The following is a 19,948-nucleotide window of genomic DNA, read 5'->3' as shown; positions in this document are numbered from 1 at the left end:
TGGAGATGAGTAAGTTTAGTCGTGTGTGGGTATGTTTGGGTTCGGTACCCGCGTCGTACACGGTAGGACCATGAGATTTTATGTATTTGGCGAGATTTTGCTTTTGCTGGGTTATTGATGAATTATCGACGGACTTTGGGAGTTTTCTGAAGTGTGTCTTGTGATAAAAACTGTTTTTGAAATCGATAGCTTTGCTGTATTTTGGTTTGAAAAACGGTTCTGCAAAGCTCCCGTTGTCTTGTGTCGTTTGATGTAAGGCTTGTCGTGAAATTTTTTTTTTACGTTTTGCTGGTTAAAAGTTATGAAATGTGCTGTGTGAGATTTTTGCTGAATCATCGGTTTGTGATGATGCTTCTCTTAAAAAGCTTTATATTGGTGATTTTTTTTTTCTGTTCTGTTAACATAATTTGATTTACAAGATATCAGACAACACGAGACTGTGTGCGCCAGGAACCGCCGGCAGTTCTGCCAATCAGTATTTAAAAGCCCAATTTTCAAAAGATGTTATGTAATATCTGACCTTTACAAGTTTGTATCCTCCTTGCTCCTTTCCCTTGGCTGTAAGATTAACAGCTGAGGTTTGGTGATTTGCATAGTGGTTCCGGTTGTGATAAACCACACTTATTCTGAACACCTGACACTGGTGTTATCGTACTGATTGCTGGTTGATTCATGTGGAAAAGACACATTATTCACACAGGAGGTGCTTATGAAGTGAGATGGCCTATTAATGGGCGATGTGGTGGCTCTGTGGCTAAGGATCTGCGCCTGTGGCTGGAAGGTTGCTGGTTCATATCCCGTGGCCGGCAGAGGAATCCTACTCCGTTGGGCCCCTGAGCAAGGCCCTTAACCCCAACTGCTCCAGGGGTGCTGTCTAAATGACTGACCCTGCGCTCTGACCCCCAGCTTCTCTCCCTGTCTGTGTGTCTCGTGGAGAGCCAGTTGGGGTATGTGATAAGACTATGGCTTTATTGGCCATATACAATTTCAAGAAATTGTAGATGGCCAATAAAGTGATCATATTTTAAAACAATGGCATTGTGAGAAAATGATTAACTTGGGAGCAAATTAATCTGGTGCACATGCAAAGAATAATGCACACCAAAGCATGCTCGCAGTCGGTAATAACAGCACTCTGTCATGTGAGTGTGTCCTGTACTTCATTACTGTACTCCTCAGTATGTTTGAGAACACAACAAAGTTTACAAGCATTGTGCAGAAACAATACATTTCAGAAATTCATACAAAGCACTGAAATAATGTTTTAGAAAATGACCCCTTTATTTAGGCTGCAATCTATATTATGATTATATTTATATCACACTATATAAACATGTACTCTTTTACAAGGCAGGCAGGCATATAACTTGATAAAATCCACTGAGCAACAACAGCTACCCATCAGTTAAAAGTGTGAGAAATTAACAAAGTATCAGTAAAATGAAGAGCACTGGTTTTATTGAACAGATATGACAAAGGTAAATTAACTTATGTTATTAACCATTGTCACCAACAAGGTGGATCAACAGGGGATTTACTGTGATAGTCTAGAAGCATGCCTCACCACTGTTGGAAGCAATGTTGGCTGTGCCTCTGTGGTCCGGGCTTTGCACTGAGGATTACATCAGTTTCTGTCCTATGCCACTTTTACAGTTGTGCCTGATCACTACTCTCTGATCCCTACATATCATTTGTCATCCCAAATTATCCCTAAGATCAGTGAGGCTTAGTCTGGGAAGTAGGGCACCCACTGCATAACTGTCGCATTCTCAGGGCACAATCTATTGCTAAAGCCATGTTCCACAAGTTGCATGAGAACGTGCATCTTCCTGCTGAAAGGTAATCATGTCAGAATGAGTCCCAGGGCCTGATCAAAGTAGCGTTATGTAGTCAGAGTGAGATCAAGCACTGGAAGTGCAGTTCTGCAAGACCGCTCAGGCTGTTAAGACTTGTGCTCTCCCATTGATGGACTGAGTTTGGCTGCATCATCTTTGTAAGATCAGAGATTTCTGGCTGTGAAAATCCCAGAAGGGGAATGTACAGTATGCAGAGAGTTTTGCTTCCTTTTCACCAATGGGACAAATTCATTATTCTTTAGATAAGAAACTTATACTGGATTCTTTCTGTTATGTTTAATAACATTTAGTTTTGTAATTACACTTGACATTCAACAAGTTAGGCACCTCAACAACTTTGTCCAGTCAGTTTCCTTAGTAAGGAGCTTATATAGTGCTTAAGCACTACACAAAGTCAGTTAAGTTTATCATAGTCATGAATGTTCAATGAACCCAAATGATGCTAAAAACATTAATCATTTTCCAAAATGTTTTTGATTTATTTTTCTAAAAATATACACATAAATATAATGATTTCATGTTCAATAAACCTTCATAGACATTTGCCTTCAATTCTTTGTTCTTTTTAAATACAATAAAAAAAGCAAAACTTCCCTCTTCTTCAGTCTATACCTTGAGACTGGCATTGCAGACTATTGATTTCAGAACTGTCAACACAACAAGAACAAATGCCATTTCATGCTCAAGATCAAATTGTTTGGCTGGTGTTGATATGAGGTAAAGTTTCAGAATAAGAAATAGATTGGTCAGTAAACTAAAAAGGTGTGTTTAAGAAATGTATCTCTACTGCTTTTAAATACTCACTTTACAGAGCAAAGAATGACAAACCAAAACGGCTGATCTCAGATCTGGAAATGATTTATGCTGAGCTCAGCAGCACAGAAAATTGCATTCACTTCTTAGTAGCTGCTCTCCCCATAAGGGTTTTCTTGGTATTTTTCTCGGGACGAAGCACAATAATGTAGCACTTTGGTGCAAATATCGCAATGAGGAGACCAAAGCTTGAAGCTAAAATGGCAAAAATCTCCACAGTATCTGAGTATTTCCCAGGAGAGCTGACATACGTTGGTATGAAAGCGATCCAAACTGCACAGAAGATGAGCATGCTGAAAGTGATGAACTTGGCTTCATTGAAGTTATCAGGCAGGTTCCTTGCAAGGAAAGCCAGCAGAAAGCAGACACTGGCTAGCAAGCCTATGTATCCCAGCAGACAAATAAACCCAGTTACTGATCCAATGTTACACTCAAAAATGATTTTTGAGTTTTGATACTGTGTGTTTTTAAAAGGCACAGGTGGTGCTGTACTCAGCCATATGATACAGATCATAGCCTGGATGACAGTAAAGACAAAAACAGTGCCTCTCTGCTGTGCAGCACCAAACCACTTCATGACATTATTGTCTGGCAGTGTGGCTCTGAAGGCCATGATGACAACAATGGTTTTCACAAGAATGCAAGATATGCACAAGACAAAACTGATTCCAAACACAACATGTCTCAGCATACAGGTGAGGTGTAGTGGCTGACCAATAAACAGCAATGAGCAGAGGAAGCAGAGTATTAGAGAAAGCAGCAGCAGGAAGCTCAGTTCAGAATTGTTGGCTTTTACTATTGGGGTGTTCCTGTAGTAAATGAACACAGCTAAAACCGCAGTTGAAAAAAATGCCCCAAATACTGAGACTGTTGTCAAAGAGATTCCCAAAGTCTCTTCGTATGAAAGGAACTCGACTTTCTTCAGAACACACTGATCTCTGCTTGGGTTTGACCAATATTCTGGGGGGCATTTGAAACATTCAATTGAATCTGTAAGAAAAAGATCCAGTTATCTCATTATTAAATACAGAGATTATATAGTATGAACGTAATGCAAAATAAAGTGTGAATAAATGGTTCAGTTAGGCTATGGAAAAATGTTTGCTATCATTTTTAAATTCATAAACATTTTGATTTATGTTACATATATCCCATATTTACACTACCTATAGAAAGAGTATCTATATATAGTGTTTACAAAGAGAATACTGTATATCTGTTCAGAGAAAACCAGTAGACACAGTGATGGGTAAAAAGAAGCCTGTTGATCTGCAAGCCTTAATTCATTTATTGGTATTTTATTTTATGGCTGCTGTGCCAGAGTGCTCCCATGATAGATATACAGTAAAGAAAACAACAATTAAAAATGACTGACAGTACTATCAAGATCCCAGGAGCACAGTTCAGGAAAAGGCAGAGAAAAAGGCCAAAACATTTCAGTAAAAGCTCTTTCTGTGTCTACACACTATATTCTAAAAAAAGACCACATTCGGATTCAGCTCATAACTCTGAGATATAGGAGCCTGTCTTTTAAGATCTGAGCAAAGAAAAAACTACAAAGTAACAAAAGTAGATCAAATCTGAAATATTTTACATTATTAATAGATAAGAAAACACTATTTTAAATAGTGTGAATATTTCCACTCAATCTGCAGTTTTTCTGGGATGTGAAGACGGACAAGAAGGAATTTTCTATACTTGGAACTGTCCACAAATCAACAATAGTTATGGTATGTGTATCTCAAACATACTGCAACTTGGTGTTTGATAAAATTAATATTTCTTCTCTCTAGCAGCATAGAATATAAACTTCAGTTCATATTTAAATATTAGTTTGTTAAATTAATACCATTTTCCCACCTGTGTGGTTGCTGATCTCTCCCTCTGCACAAGGCACACAGTCGAAACAGCAGAGAGGCTCCCCTTTCCTGGTTGCCTTCCTGGTGCCAGGCTGACAGCTTTCACTGCACACAGACCTGGGAGGCTGGGAAAGAACAATGTTTGCATCATCCATCTTTTTAAGATTCGCACATTTTCCCATGTAACAAGATATTTCAAGAGAGACAAAGAATGAGATCCACATTTGAACAATTAAGTCAACGCACTGACAAAACATAATTGATTAATTGAATTGTGTGAGTACAAAAATAATCACACTGATTGACTTACACTATTAGATTCAAAGTTCCAGAAGATTTTGTCTTCATTCAGAGTGAGCTGTTGTCCAGCAGGAGCTGATTCATCATACAGACCAACTGTTACTATTTTCACAGACCCGTCATCGGCCCTCTGCCAGTTCATCACATCATAGATTGCAAGAGCATCTCCATTCTCATCGAAGGACACCCTGTCTCCATAGTGAGTAGTAAAGTTCACTCTTGCCAGGTACTGCAGCAGCTGGAAGAAATAAACAAATTATTTTGTTATTAAATGAATGAGTTAATCACAAAATATTTCAGTGGGTTTCTGTAGCACTTACCTGATTAAAAATTGTCCTCACTGGTAATGAGCTAATTTTTCGCAATTAAAAAATTTGTAATGCAACTAATTAAAAAAACATTAATATATGTTAGACTGGCATATATTATATTTATGTTTGTATGTATTTGATTGTTTGATTGTAAGTAATTAAGACACATCCCAAACATACCTTTTCTTGCTGTTTTTCACAATTGTCTGTTAGAATATATCATACAGTATCTCACCTGCCAGGGCTGCACAGTTGTGATGTCTGCACAGGAGTTATTCTGAAAGGGCCCTTTTCCAGGCTCACAGGACATCAGATTGTGCAGGGAGTGTGCCAAGGCGTACACTGCTTTATACACGTTGTAGGATCCCCTCATTTCTGAAACATCACTGTAAGCAGTTTTGGTTTTTTCAATGTCTTCTGAACCTGTGCAAATTTTTGAAAAATTGTGATTGCTTCCCTTCTCTTGGAATTTGCAATCAAACATTGTTTCCCATAACAGTTTGATTAAATTGTTCCTGGAGTCAAACACAGGGCGAATCTGAAGGAGATATTTTTCCAGCCCTGGGACTTCTCCTCTGCGTATCGCAATTCCTATAGTCCCACCTAAATAAGGCAGTAACTCCTTAGTATGGAAGACAGGGGAGGCAGTCCAGGCTTCACTAGCAATCCACTGCCTGCCTCTGATTTTTTGCTGAACAATTTCTTCAGCCAAAGGAATCATATAGGCTCCTGTTGGAAACACAGCAATAACTTTGGCCGTTGACTCTCTGATGGTTTTCACAATCTTAAGAATCTCAGCCTTGTTGTTGATGAGAGGAAGAATTTCTGTGAAAGCTATGCAGCCAAATCTATTAACCTCCTCTGTAAAGATCTTCAAAGCATACAGCCCATAGTCATCATTGCTCACAATTACACCAATCCAAGTCCACCCATAATGCCTGAATATCTGAACCATGGCTTTGACCTGGAACGTATCACTGGGAATAGTCCTGAAGAAAGAGGGAAACTCCTTTCTGTTGCTTAGACATGAGCAGGTGGCATAATAACTGACCTGCAAATGAAGGAACAAAAGTATTGTTTAAGAAGAGTTTTAATCAATTTCAGATACAAAGTTCATGAATTGTGACATACAGATGGATCTATTGCGATTTCAGCATCATCCTGTACTAACTAAAGTACATGAAGTACAAGATTTAGTTGTAGCAGTACAAATAAAAAATTAAAACAAATAAAATGTTACAGTTATAGTATGAACAAGTATAATAAGAACAGTGAACTGAAATGAAACTATTTCATAGTAAACAAATACATATTGATACATGCAAATTAGCACATAAGTAGGAACATACTGTATTAGTACTGAGTAATATTTCATAGGGTAACCAGAACTACTATCCTGATCTTTGCTTTACTGTACCATTGGAATCCGGAAGAGGCCCAGTGTTCTTGATATGGCGATAGAATGTGTTGATGCAGGATCCCCAACAATGGCTAAGACAGAGGGTGTCCCTGTACAGCTGTAGTCAGTGACAGAATCATCCTCTCCGCTGATCAGAGCTGTTGCTGCCCGATGAGCCATCTCTAAATTCTGACAATTGCTATACAGCCTGTATCCCAGTGTGATGTTAGGGAGGAGAGCAGGGTCTCTGTTTATTTCCTCAATGGCAAAAGCCATGGTCTGTGCATACTGAAATCCTGCAATATCAAAACTGGTAACAGACGCAATTACTGAAATAAAACTATGCACATTTTCTGCTTTCATGGTCTTGAAGTATCTACAAGATCTTTGTATAATTAAGATTTTACTTTGAAATAAAAAACATAAATGTGGTCTCTAAATAAAAAATACTTGGAAACAATAATGCCGAATGAAATATTATAGTTATGTGATCAATCAGATTAATTGCTCCATATGTATTGGAACTGTTGTTAGGTTTATGTTTAAAATAGCATGACTATCACTAATAGCATGATAATACCATGACTTATATTAGCTAAATTCTCTCAAAAGAAGATAATATAATTTATCTGTGTTATAAAAAGCCTAGGCAATGCATTATTTCATTCAGTTGTACTTTCTCCCTGATTTGTCATTAAGAAGCAGTACAATATATTCACTCACCGCTCACAGCTCAGTGGCTCAGGCTTAGCAGTAAAAGACAGTTCAGGATACACTGTTTTAAAGTGGCTTTCAAATATCCCACCCAAAATGATATCCCCTTCTTTATACAGCCCATACAAGTCAAATACTTCTCTGAGTCTGCATGTGTGCACGGCATCAGTGTCTGTTAGCCCAGCTAATCCCAAAGATACAACAACAAACAGACTGAACTGCATTGTTTCAGAACAAAAAAATGTGCCTTGTTACGATGACCAAAATCATGGCTATATAGACAATGTCTGACTCTCTGGGGAAACTCATATGACATCATATCCCTGTTTCAGAACTGTGCATCTAAAGGAAAACACAATACGCCACCAGTTGTTTTGTGTACCCAACAGCACATTGGCCACAGTGAAAATTTAGTAGGACAGCACTCTCTATTACTGTATGAAACAGTTTGTAAAACAAACCACAAAATTGTCAGCTACATTCTCTCTTGCCCAGTAGCTTGAGTGTTGTTAATGCTTTTTTCATTAAACTTCTTGTAGTTTGTATTTTACCATTTAAAATACAGAGATAATTGAATAAAGTACTATATTTAATTGAAACTGCTGGCATATATAATTTAGGCTTTTCAAATAACTGCAAACTATTTCAAAATTAGGTTTTTATTTTAAATTCAAAACATCTGTGGGGAAAAAAGTCAATTAAAGAAATAAACAAATTACATGATATAAAAAAAGTTTTCCATTTCTGTCAAATGCAAATCAGTGTATAAATTGTATAGTGAGGGGTACAATAATTTGCTATAATAACTTTAACATATATTACTTATTAGCTAAAAGCTAGCTTTTCAGTTTATAGGACATAGAGGACAAGATTTAGTTTGTATGGAAACAAAACTCAAATGGTAAAAAGTGGGTTTTTGAATGCAAAGAGAAGAAAGGAAGGGGCCCCTAGTGGAGATCAGGAACAGCTGTAACACAGACAAGTTCACACAGTAAAGAAGGGGTGTCCTGAGTAACAGAGTGGGGACCCTCAGTTAAGAGGCACAGTAAAGAAGGGGTGTCCAGAGTAACAGTGGGGACCCTCAGTTAAGAGGCACAGTAAAGAAGGGGTGTCCTGAGTAGCAGAGTGGGGACCCTCAGTTAAGAGGCACAGTAAAGAAGGGGTGTCCTGAGTAACAGTGGGGACCCTCAGTTAAGAGGCACAGTAAAGAAGGGGTGTCCTGAGTAACAGAGTGGGGACCCTCAGTTAAGAGGCACAGTAAAGAATGGGTGTCCTGAGTAACAGTGGGGACCCTCAGTTAAGAGGCACAGTAAAGAAGGGGTGTCCTGAGTAACAGAGTGGGGACCCTCAGTTAAGAGGCACAGTAAAGAAGGGGTGTTCTGAGTAACAGTGGGGACCCTCAGTTAAGAGGCACAGTAAAGAAGGGGTGTCCTGGGTAACAGAGTGGGGATCCTCAGTTAAGAGGCACAGTAAAGAAGGGGTGTCCTGAGTAACAGTGGGGACCCTCAGTTAAGAGGCACAGTAAAGAAGGGGTGTCCTGAGTAACAGAGTGGGGATCCTTAGTTAAGAGGCACAGTAAAGAAGGGGTGTCCTGAGTAACAGTGGGGACCCTCAGTTAAGAGGCACAGTAAAGAAGGGGTGTCCTGAGTAACATAGTGGGGACCCTCAGTTAAGAGGCAGTGTTTCCTCCTGGCTCTGCAGCAGGCAAGCTGGTGAGCACAGCACTTCCAGGACCTGCTTCCTCACTGGCCTGTTCCCTGCAGTGGGATTCCAGAGCTCATCGGCCCTCATTCTGTCTCCACAGCTGCCTGAAGGTGGCAGCCAGCTGCAGGAGGTCTCACTCCTGGCTCCTCTCCTGCTGCTCCTGTAGCTCACAGCTGGGCGTGGAGGACTGAAGCCCCTGAGGACTGTGCTCTCCTGGAGTCAGAGCACCACAGCTCATCGCTGCTTCATCACAGCCTCTCCGTTCAGTTTCTCTCCTCTCCATGAGCTCCCGGGCTGCCTCACCTCTCAAGTCAATGACACGCAGCAATTAAAGAGCACAGGTCCCTGAGCTAACTGTTACACTCAAAACAATTATACTCACACTAACAAGCTGCGCAACTGCAAAACAGAAAAATATTGCAGTGAGTCTCATAAAAAGTTTCTATTTTAAAAACTTTTCAATAAACCTGATATTTTAATGTATGCATAGTTGTCTTCACTCCGTAAGGTCACAAGTCTCTGAGCTAACGCTTCATTCAAAATAGTTAAGGCAGTGACAATATCAGTGTAATTAGAGATGCAGCTGCAAGCCCTAGACAGAAAGATCACTTTATAGTGAGTCTGTGAGAGGGCTTCTGTGAGGTGTGTTCAGGTGAGGTGTCCCTGGGAGGCTTCTTATTAGAATTAGAATTAGGCGTGGTCACTCGGTGAAACTGAGATTGATGGACCTCGCTTGAATACACCTGTACCAGAGACAGCTGGTATAACCCAGAATTAGCAGAGGGGGGTTGGCTCTTGGAAAAGAAGTGATTGTTGAAGAGAGTGTGAGAGAGAAGTGAGAAGGAATTAAACTATTATTCTTTAGAGGTTGGGAATGAATTCAGCCTGTTGTATAGTTGGAGGAAAAGTTTCTATGAAAGATTTTAACAATAGGATTCAGGTTTTTGTTTTGGTTATTTTTGCTAGAGAAAAGAATTTAATCAGAAAACAAACTTTGTGATGAAACTTGAAATAAGTTTAAATAAGATCAAGCTATTTTTTCTACTTATTTAAAGGGTTTTTAAATAATTACTTTTATTATATATATAATTAATTTTACTTAAGTGATCATTTTCATTTAATGTTTGTTCTTTTGCAACACAGGTTTAATGTGTAGTCTTCAATTTTTAAATGCCTTTTGTCAAGAAATGTCATTTTAGTGATGAGACTTTAAAAAGCAAATAAGATCAGTAGCCAAGCAGAATCACTATGTTTTATCCATATTAAAGTTTCCTTTTTATACTTATCATAAACCACTTTGCAGTTACTTTAAATGTGTAAATCACAGACCACATTAACAAAGATGGGTATATTCCTCAAAATAAATTGTTGGAAATCTGGAATCTAAATTCAGTATTAATAATGACATTGCATGCAGTAAATTTTACAAAATATTTTAGGAGGAGACAAGTGGAAATTATGGGGGAGTGCATTTAAAAGCAAGAATAGGAGGCACTTTGCCCAAAGGGCTTCAACAAGCTTTTGCAACAATATACCCAGCCATGTTGTTGAAGCCAAAACTTTGGTTTTATTTAAGAAACAGATGAATGACACCCTTCAAACAATAAGCTAACAACTAACTAAAAGGCTAGACAGGCATAATGGTTGTGATATTTATTTACAAATTTATATCTTGTGAGATACAGTTCTAATATTAATGACTTGGCTCCAAGGCTTCATACAGTTTTAACCATTTATCCTGATGCCAGCAATACCTCATACCTCAGTAGTGTGAAGCCCTCTGTCATGGTTCACCACGAGTATGTGTCTCAGATTTAAAGTAATTGCTCCACATTGCTCAGATGTTATATATTTTTGTAATGCCAACAATCTATAGCTTGGGCTTTATCTAACCAGTTCATCCAGTTTTGGGTCACGGGGAGGGGCAGAGATCCATACAGTAGGAACAATTTTAAACATATGGGATTTCTGAAAACTTTATTTTCATGCACATTGTAAAAGACATAGTATACACACATACAGTATGTCCACCTTGTTAATACGTACACCATTATAAAGCACTTTTGTGATGGGACAGACACAGTCTTTGATGTTTTCAGGTTTTTTTTTTACAAAACAATAAACTACAAAAAACAGTTTTGTTCAGTCCATTCTGCAAGGGTTTGGCAGTGGTTACCAGAGTGTCCATAACTGTCAATAGAACAGAGTCAAACAATTTCAGCAGAGGCTGCAAATGCAATTTTGTAAGTCGATGTTGGTTTGAGGATGCAAATATCAGTTAGCATACTAACAATATTAGATCAAGGTAAGGTGGTTCTCTTGCTCAATTCACTTCTCAGAATGGAATGAAAAATTCTACCAGCACTTGTAAAACAGGTAAATTTACCTGAACTCTGCAAATATAAAAACTTCCTTCAGTTCTAAGTAGCTGCTCTGCCCATAAGGGCTTTCTTGGTATTTTTCTCTGGATGAAGCAGAATGATGTAACATTTTGGTGCAAATATCGCAATGAGGAGACCGAAGCTTGAAGCCAAGATGGCAAAAATCTCCACAGCGTCCGAGTATTTCCCAGGAGAGCTGACATAAGCTGGTATGAAAGCGATCCAAACTGAACAGAAGATGAGCATGCTGAAAGTGATGAACTTGGCTTCATTGAAGTTATCAGGCAGGTTCCTTGCAAGGAAAGCCAGCAGAAAGCAGACACTGGCTAGCAAGCCTATGTACCCCAGCAGGAAACTAAATCCAGTTATTGAGCCAATGTAACACTCAAAAATGATTTTTGAGTTTTGATACTGTGTGTTTTTAAAAGGCACAGGGGATGCTGTACTCAGCCATATGATACAGATCAGAGCCTGGATGACAGTAAAGACAAAAACAGTGCCTCTCTGCTGAGCAGCACCAAACCACTTCATGACATTATTGTCTGGCAGTGTGGCTCTGAAGGCCATGATGACAACAATGGTTTTCACAAGAATGCAAGATATGCACAAGACAAAACTGATTCCAAACACAACATGTCTCAGCATACAGGTGAGGTGTAGTGGCTGACCAATAAACAGCAATGAGCAGAGGAAGCAGAGTATTAGAGAAAGCAGCAGCAGGAAGCTCAGTTCAGAATTGTTGGCTCTTACAACTGGGGTGTTCCTGTAGTAAATGAACACAGCTAAAACTGCAGCTGAAATACATGCTCCACATACTGAGATTGTTGTCAAGGAAATCCCCAAAATCTCATGAAATGAAAGGAACTCGATTTCCTTCAACACACACTGCTCTCTGGTTGGGTTTGACCAGGAATCTGGAGGACATCTGAAACACTCGAAAGAATCTGTAAGAAAGAGAAGCAGCCGCGCCAGTATTGAACACAGGAATCATATATACAGTAAGGGAATTGAAAACTTGACACAGATCTTACATTATTTTGAAGATATTAATAAGCGAAAACCTTTAAAAATAGAATTGTTGCTGTAAAGGCAACATATTCAGTGAAATTTTGCATAATTAATACATTGGCTTAATATTATTAATGTTTCAAAATGCACATGCGAGAGTATTTTCTTGTTTAATACACACACTCCTGGGATGTTGAGCTCATACACAATTACATTTAGTGTTTGAAGCAAATACTACTCCTTTGAACTTCTAGCACAGAACACAGATAAGTATTGGTTTAAATTAATAGTGCTTCCAACCTGTGTGGTTGCTGATCTCTCCCTCTGCACAAGGCACACAGTCGAAACAGCAGAGGGGCTCCCCTTTCCTGGTTGCCTTCCTGGTGCCAGGCTGACAGCTTTCACTGCACACAGACCTGGGGGGCTAGAGAAGGATAAAGCAGTATGTTCATTGTGAACAATATCATATGTTTGTATTGGATAACAGCATGCATGATTTTTTAAAAATGATTCAAAGTTCAATATCTGTATGTATAAATGAATTATCAGCAAATATTAAAGTTCAGTCCAATTGGCCATAGTTTACAGATCTTGGCAAAAAAAAGTATCTGTGTTGACTGATGATTAATCCATTTTAAAGGTTTGCACATTTATGCATGTTTATATATATATAACAAGAGACAATGATATGTAATACAGTGAGCAAGAAAAGCACTATATGAAAAACAGCACATTTTAGTCTGAACACAACGATTTACCCATGTTTTGTTTCCAGTATAGAATTGCTTTTTGTTTTTTTGTTATACCCACCCGATTTTGGAATTGCCAAATACAGTGCGTGTTTCTCATTTCTCTGCCACAAACAATATGACTTCATACAAGAGAGAATGAAAAGTCTCCTCTGAGTGGCCCACCATCAGGCCTCATCTTTGAACAAAGCAACAGCTCAAGCCAGCAGCCATATCACCCTGCAACTCACAACTGGCAACCCACTGAAGCTAAGCAGATGTGAGCCTGGCCAGTACCTGGATGGGAGACCTCCTGGGAAAAACTTGGTTGCTGCTGGAAGAGGTGTTAGTGGGGCCAGCAGTGGGCGCTCACCCTGTGGTCCATGTGGGTCCTAATTCCCCAGTATAGTGAGGGGGACACTATACTGTAAAACAGGTGCCGTCCTTGGAATGAGACGTAAAACCGAGGCCCTCACTCTCTGTGGTCATTAAAAAATCCCAGGGCGCTTCTCGAAAAGAGTAGGGGTGTAACCGCGGTTTCCTGGCCAAATTTCCCATTGGCCCTTACCAATCATGGCCTCCTAATAATCCCTCTCTATGAATTGGCTACATTACTCTGCTCTCCTCCCCACCAATAGCTGATGTGTGGATGCAGCAGGTGGATGCTGCACATTGGTGGTGGTGGAGGGGAGTGGAGTGTCCAGAAAAGCACTATATAAGTGTAAGCAATTATTATTATTATTATTATTAAGGGGCTAAGACACCATATTGTAAGCACAATTCCTTACAGGATTAGAAATAAGTTCTATTCTCAACCTTTAATCTTTAGAATTCTACTTTCTAAGATATATTTGCGCCGAGATGAAGGTTCGGCATCAATTGGAGCACAGAGGGGAGGCACATCCCTCCACAAACCTGCAGGAGAAATCTGTGAAATCTGTCTGATGCTAATCCCACTCTCCCCTCGGTGTTGCACCTTCAGAGCTTGAGCCACACATTTAACTCCAGTCAAGCGAAATATGTTCAGTAAAAATTCACCTTGAGATGAAAAAAAAGTTCCAGGAAAAAATAATACCTAGAAACTGGCAGAAAATTGAAATCACTAGGAATTGAAAAACAGCATACTTAATATGCAAGGAAAATGAATCAGACCAAAAATACAAAACAAAGTAAACTAAAGCTGAAGATCATAACACTTAAATCACTTTTTGGCCAATTAACATGGATATTTTAGAATAAATCTGAAATAGTCAATACTGATATGGATTGACCTACACTGTTAGATTCAAAGTTCCAGAAGATTTTGTCTTCATTCAGAGTGAGCTCTTGTCCAGCAGGAGCTGATTCATCAAACAGACCGATTGTTACTGTTTTCACAGCCCCGTCATCGGCCCTCTGCCAGTTCATCACATCATAGATTGCAAGAGCATCTCCGTTCTCATCGAAGGACACCCTGTCTCCATAGTGAGTCATGAAGTTCACTCTCTCCAGGTAGTGCAGCAGCTGGGAGGGGGAAAAAAGGCAGATACAAATTATTAAATGATTAAGCAAAAAGACAAAATGGGTTTCTACAATATTAACAATAGAAACCTCATACTAGAAATAGAATGAATGTATTTAAAACATTATTGCAGCTAATAACAAAGGAATACAACAAGCAAGTTAATTTTTTGACAAGTTTGTTCAGAATTTGACAAATCTGAATGATTTTTTCAGTATATCTTTCACCTGCCAGGGCTGCACAGTTGCAATTTCTGCACAGGAGTTATTCTGAAAGGGCCCTTTTCCAGGCTCACAGGACATCAGATTGTGCAGGGAGTGTGCCAAGGCGTACACTGCTTTATACACGTTGTAGGAAACCCGTAGTTCTGAAACATCACTGTAAGCAGTTTTGGTTTTTTCAATATCTTCTGAACCTGTGCAGATTTTGTTGTCTTCCAAGTTTGACAAATTCCGATTCTTTATTTCATTATGAAATTTGCAATCAAATATCTTTTCCCAGAACAGTTTGATTAAATTGTTCCTGGAGTCAAACACAGGGTAAATTTGAAGGAGAAATTGTTCCAGCCCTGGGACTTCTCCTCTACGAACTGCAATTCCTATAGTCCCACCTAAATAAGGCAGTAACTCCTTAGTATGGAACACAGGGGAGGCAGTCCAGGCTTCACTAGCAATCCACTGTCTGCCTCTGATTTCTTGCCGAACAATTTCTTCTGCCAATGGAATTAGATAAGCTTCTGTTGAAAACACAACAATAACTTTGGCCGTTGACTGTTTGATGGTCATGATGATCTTAAGAATTTCAGACTTGTCATTGTTACGAGGGAGGATTTCAGAGAAAGCTATGCAGCCAAATCTATTAACCTCCTCAGTAAAGGTTTTCAAAGCATACAGCCCATAGTCATCATTGCTCACAATAACACCAATCCAAGTCCACCCATAATGCCTGATGATTTGAACCATGGCTTTGACCTGGAACGTATCACTGGGAATAGTCCTGAAGAAAGAGGGGAACTCCTTTCTGTTGCTTAGGCAAGAGCAGGTGGCATAATAACTGACCTGCAAATGAAAGAACAGAAATATAATTCAGGAAATGAAAAACAAGAAATACGTTAGCTTTTAGTTTTAAAATTGGAATAAAAAATCTGTTCATGATTTTTTATGAAATACACATTTAAATCTGTTTCAATAACATGTCATTGCATACTAAACAGATTTTAGAGTCTGTCAGAAAAATAAATGACAATACAGTTATGAAAACAATAAACAAATTTATATTCTAGCCATTTTAACCAGGGGAGGCTGAGTCTGATTTTGCTAGTAACCAACACAAGGCAGGTTACACCCTTTACAGGATGCCAGTCCATCACAGGGCACACAATTGACACAAACGTACACGCACATGCCAGGGACAGTTTTACCAGAAGACAATTCATCTACAGTATCAGCTAGTCTTTGGACTGTGGGAGGACACCAGAGCACCCAGAGGGAACCCAAGTGAACACAGGGATAACATACAAACTCCACATGGATAGCACATGGAATTACAGATTAAACCCAGCGTCCCAGCCTGCTGACGACTGTGCCCCCCACAGCAAATGCAGTGCATTATATTTTTAAACCAGTTTTATGACCAAATCTAAAACTTTCCATTGATTTACAAATAAAAGTTCCTGAGGACTACTAATCTGATTATTGTTTTACCCCATACCATTGGAACCCCAAAGAGGCCCAGCATTCTTGACATGGCAATAGAATGTGTAGAACCAGGATCCCCAACAATGGCTAAGACAGGGGGAGTCCCTGTACAGCTGTAGTCAGTGACAGAATCATCCTCTCCGCTGATCAGAGCTGTTGCTGCTCGAAAAGCCACTGCCAGCTTCACACAGTTGTCATACAGCCTGTATCCCAGTGTGATGTTAGGGAGAAGAGCAGGGTCTCTGTTTATTTCCTCAATAGCAAAAGCCATCGTCTGTGCCCACTGAAATCCTGCAAAATCAAAGCTGACAAAAGCCACGCTAAGCAGCAAAATAAAACAGTAGAATTTGACCTGTCTTCATGTGCCATGCTGTCTACAAAACACTTTTTTTAAATATAATATATTCACTTGGAAATATGCATACAAGTCTGAAGCAAGAATGAGTTTCCTGTCAAGATAAATTATGACATAAATAACTGCAAGTAAATAATAATAACTTTCTGCAGTTACTGCTCATTTTCTTACCACAAGAAATAAAAACATTTTTAAATTCACTTTTACACTATCTATTAAGTGTGTAATCCAAATCCTGCTCATATGTGGATTATACCTTACCTCATGATATAGAAAATATTTTACTGTTTCAGGAAACTGTGTCCCAGACATTCTATCAAGGAGCAGCACAATATGGTCACTCACCGCTCACAGCTCAGTGGCTCAGGCTTAGCAGTAAAAGACAGTTCAGGATACACTGTTATAAAGTGGATTTCAAATATCCCACCCAAAATGATATCCCCTTCTTTATACAGCCCATACAAGTCAAATTCTTCTCTGAGCCTGCATGTGCGCACGACATCAGTGTCTGCTAGCCCAACTAAGCCCAAAGATACAAAAACATACAGACCAAACTGCATTGTTTCAAAACTAATGATCCTGCCTTGTTCCACTAATCAAAAGCACCGCTATATAGACAATGTGTGATTCTCTGGGGACGCATGTAAATGACATCACTGTAACCGTTTAGTGGCTGGGAACTTTAGCCCACAAAATAGTGTTTCTATTGTGTACCAGGAAACCCACAGCTGTGTATTATAGATAATCTAATTTGGTGCTTCAGTGAACCTTTTTTGTTTAATAAAATCAAAACTGATTTTGAACACCTAGACAAACATCACGGAAGACTTGAGCAAAATAGGTTATGTAAAAGCATTTTAATATCATATTCAAATCAGCCAAATCTAATTTAGTGAGAAAAAACTATTTAAAGTGAAAGCACAATCATTACAGTATAAATATTCATGAAATAAGAGAATCTTACTAAAAGAAAATATGTAAACATTTCAGTTCAGTGTAAAAGTCAGCCACATATTTGATTCTCAGTTTATAAAACAAAGAACCATGAAAAATGTGAAGCTGAAAACCTATTATTTGCATTGCACTGGATATATTTGAAATGAAGGGGCCCCTAGTGGAGATCTAGAACAGCTGTAACACCGACAAGTTCACACAGTAAAGAAGGGGTGTCCTGAGTAACAGAGTGGGGGCCCTCAGTTAAGAGGCACAGTAAAGAAGGGGTGTCCTGGGTAACAGAGTGGGGACCCTCAGTTAAGAGGCACAGTAAAGAAGGGGTGTCCTGAGTAACAGGGTGGGGACCCTCAGTTAAGAGGCACAGTAAAGAAGGGGTGTCCTGAGTAACAGTGGGGACCCTCAGTTAAGAGGCACAGTAAAGAAGGGGTGGAGTAACAGGGTGGGGACCCTCAGTTAAGAGGCACAGTAAAGAAGGGGTGTCCTGAGTAACAGGGTGGGGACCCTCAGTTAAGAGGCACAGTAAAGAAGGGGTGTCCTGAGTAACAGAGTGGGGACCCTCAGTTAAGAGGCAGTGTTTCCTCCTGGCTCTGCAGCAGGCAAGCTGGTGAGCACAGCACTACCAGGACCTGCTTCCTCACTGACCTGTTCCCTGCAGTGGGATTCCAGAGCTCATCGGCCCTCATTCTCTCTCCACAGCTGCCTGAAGGTGGCAGCCAGCTGCAGGAGGTCTCACTCCTGGCTCCTCTCCTGCTGCTCCTGTAGCTCACAGCTGGGTGTGGAGGACTGAAGCCCCTGAGGACTGTGCTCTCCTGGAGTCAGAGCACCACAGCTCTTCGCTGCTTCATCACAGCCTCTCCGTTCAGTTTCTCTCCTCTCCATGAGCTCCCAGGCTGCCTCACCTCTCAAGTCAATGACACAAAGCAATTAAAGAGCACAGGTCCCTGAGCTAACTGTTACACTCAAAACAATTATACTCACACTAACAAGATGCACAACTGCAGACTCTAAATAGAAAAATATATTTTTAGCAATCTAGAGTCTGACAGAAAGCTTCTTATTTAAAAGAGTTTTAAATAAACATTTCAGGTATATGATGATCTTTTAATAGTTGTTTTCATCTATACAAATCATTTACATCTTACAGATGTGGGGAGGAGCGGTGGCTCTGTGGCTAAGGATCTGCGCCCGTGGCTGGAAGGTTGCTGGTTCAAATCCTGCAGCCGGCAGAGGAATCCTACTCTGTTGGGCTCCTGAGCAAGGCCCTTAACCCCAACTGCTCCAGGTGCGCTGTACACATACAATGGCAGACCCTGCACTCTGACCACAGGCTCTCTCCCTATCTGTGTGTCTGTGTCTGGAGAGCAAGCTGGGATATGCAAAAAGATAATTCCTAATGCAAGAAATTGTAAAGGGTTAATAAAGTGATGTTATTATTATTATGTTACTTCAAGAAATGTTTCAGATTCAGTCATCTCTATTGGGATAATCTTTTGACAAATCAGTATTATAGTGGTTTGAGTATTTAGAAACAAAATACTGTCAGGTAAATAACATACAGAATACTATATTTTATCTATTTTAGGAGTTTATGTTTTCATTTTTTTAACATTAATCTGTTTTTATGTATTTTTATGTAATTACAGACTGTAATTAAACTATTAAGTAGATAAGAAATCTGATTATTTGTTTCCAGGTCTTAATCAGGTGAAAACTAAAAAGTGCCTCTCAAGTCTGGAGGAAACCAAAACTTGAGGACAAGATTTTCTTACCTGGGTACCAGATAGAGATGTCACAATAGAGTACTTTTGCGCGTAGCTTTGAGCTGTTCAGGAGATGATACAGTTGGAGCTCTGTGTATTAGCTAAAATGATACATTAACAATAGGCAGATCCTTCATGTGTGGTGTCCATCCTAAATATATTTGCAATGAAAATGGAATACTAGGAAGAATTAAAAAAGGATAAACAAAATTTTCTATCCCAACAAACTGAAACGTATGTAAGAGTTGATTTGGAAAACTTTTAGACATTTTGTATTGTTCCAACATTACTGACTTAATAGCAGAAAAAAATGTATGTGAATGTGATATTTTAATTCAGGGTATTAAATATAGTTTTGCATTCCCCACTAATGTAGCTTCCTAAGTGTGTGATATGTACTATCTGCTGCTATGAAGCCCACAGAGCTGACTGCAGGAGAAAGTCTTTCAAAAGTCAACACAAAAATGGCAACATCCCAATTATTCTCCCTTAATTAATTAAATCTTATATTTAAACATGAGCTAAATGTTCAACAGTGCATTCACACTAACCTTACCAACTGCTAAGAGCTGCACTGTTCAAGTTAGAGGCTGTGCATAGAAGGTATT

General features: G+C 39.3%; 2 protein-coding genes and 1 long non-coding RNA gene across 5 annotated transcripts; 1 reads left to right on the top strand and 2 right to left on the bottom strand.

Moving 5' to 3' along the window:
• On the top strand, positions 1-9,311 carry LOC148836992 (uncharacterized). 3 transcript variants are annotated; one of them, XR_016090971.1, is made up of 4 exons: positions 4-62; positions 4,325-4,399; positions 4,943-5,027; positions 9,057-9,311. It is a non-coding gene; the product is annotated as an uncharacterized LOC148836992 (long non-coding RNA). The 3 variants fall into 3 exon arrangements; XR_016090970.1 differs by having other exon boundaries at positions 4,943-5,054; XR_016090972.1 differs by lacking the exon at positions 4,325-4,399 and having other exon boundaries at positions 1-62; positions 4,943-5,054.
• LOC148836993 (extracellular calcium-sensing receptor-like) lies at positions 2,749-7,476 on the bottom strand. Its single transcript, XM_088913756.1, has 6 exons — positions 7,262-7,476; positions 6,557-6,848; positions 5,375-6,190; positions 4,839-5,066; positions 4,530-4,653; positions 2,749-3,659 (listed from the first exon to the last, which is right to left on the bottom strand). The coding sequence occupies exons 1-6, from the start codon at positions 7,474-7,476 to the stop codon at positions 2,749-2,751; spliced, it is 2,586 nt and encodes an 861-aa protein (XP_088769882.1).
• Positions 9,312-11,376: 2,065 nt separating the features above from the next.
• Positions 11,377-18,459, bottom strand: LOC148836991 (extracellular calcium-sensing receptor-like). Its single transcript, XM_088914227.1, has 8 exons — positions 18,348-18,459; positions 16,972-17,146; positions 16,285-16,576; positions 15,271-15,632; positions 14,802-15,078; positions 14,349-14,576; positions 12,646-12,769; positions 11,377-12,281 (listed from the first exon to the last, which is right to left on the bottom strand). The coding sequence occupies exons 1-8, from the start codon at positions 18,457-18,459 to the stop codon at positions 11,377-11,379; spliced, it is 2,475 nt and encodes an 824-aa protein (XP_088770353.1).
• Between the last annotated feature and the right edge of the window lie 1,489 nt (positions 18,460-19,948).

Source organism: Atractosteus spatula, chromosome 4 (genome assembly GCF_055471065.1).
Source record: "Atractosteus spatula isolate fAtrSpa1 chromosome 4, fAtrSpa1.hap1, whole genome shotgun sequence".
NCBI classification, from domain to species: Eukaryota; Metazoa; Chordata; class Actinopteri; order Semionotiformes; family Lepisosteidae; genus Atractosteus; species Atractosteus spatula.
The sequence above is the reverse complement of the archived record's forward strand: the minus strand, read 5'-3'. Positions and strand labels throughout refer to the sequence as shown.

What these genes read in the sequence shown, in the direction of transcription:
- LOC148836993 (XM_088913756.1), bottom strand. Translation starts at nt 7,476, where the DNA reads ATGCAGTTCAGTCTGTTTGTTGTTGTATCTTTGGGATTAGCTGGGCTA. An exon ending in GCCTCTTCCGGATTCCAATG is followed by an intron (nt 6,191 to 6,556) that starts GTACAGTAAAGC and finishes CTTCATTTGCAG; the next exon opens with GTCAGTTATTATGCCACCTG. An exon ending in GGAACTTTGAATCTAATAGT is followed by an intron (nt 4,654 to 4,838) that starts GTAAGTCAATCA and finishes GTTCTTTCCCAG; the next exon opens with CCTCCCAGGTCTGTGTGCAG.
- LOC148836991 (XM_088914227.1), bottom strand. Translation starts at nt 18,459, where the DNA reads ATGGAGAGGAGAGAAACTGAACGGAGAGGCTGTGATGAAGCAGCGAAG. An exon ending in TCAGTCCTCCACACCCAGCT is followed by an intron (nt 17,147 to 18,347) that starts GTGAGCTACAGG and finishes CTTTGGGCTTAG; the next exon opens with TTGGGCTAGCAGACACTGAT. An exon ending in GAGCCACTGAGCTGTGAGCG is followed by an intron (nt 16,577 to 16,971) that starts GTGAGTGACCAT and finishes GGCTTTTGTCAG; the next exon opens with CTTTGATTTTGCAGGATTTC.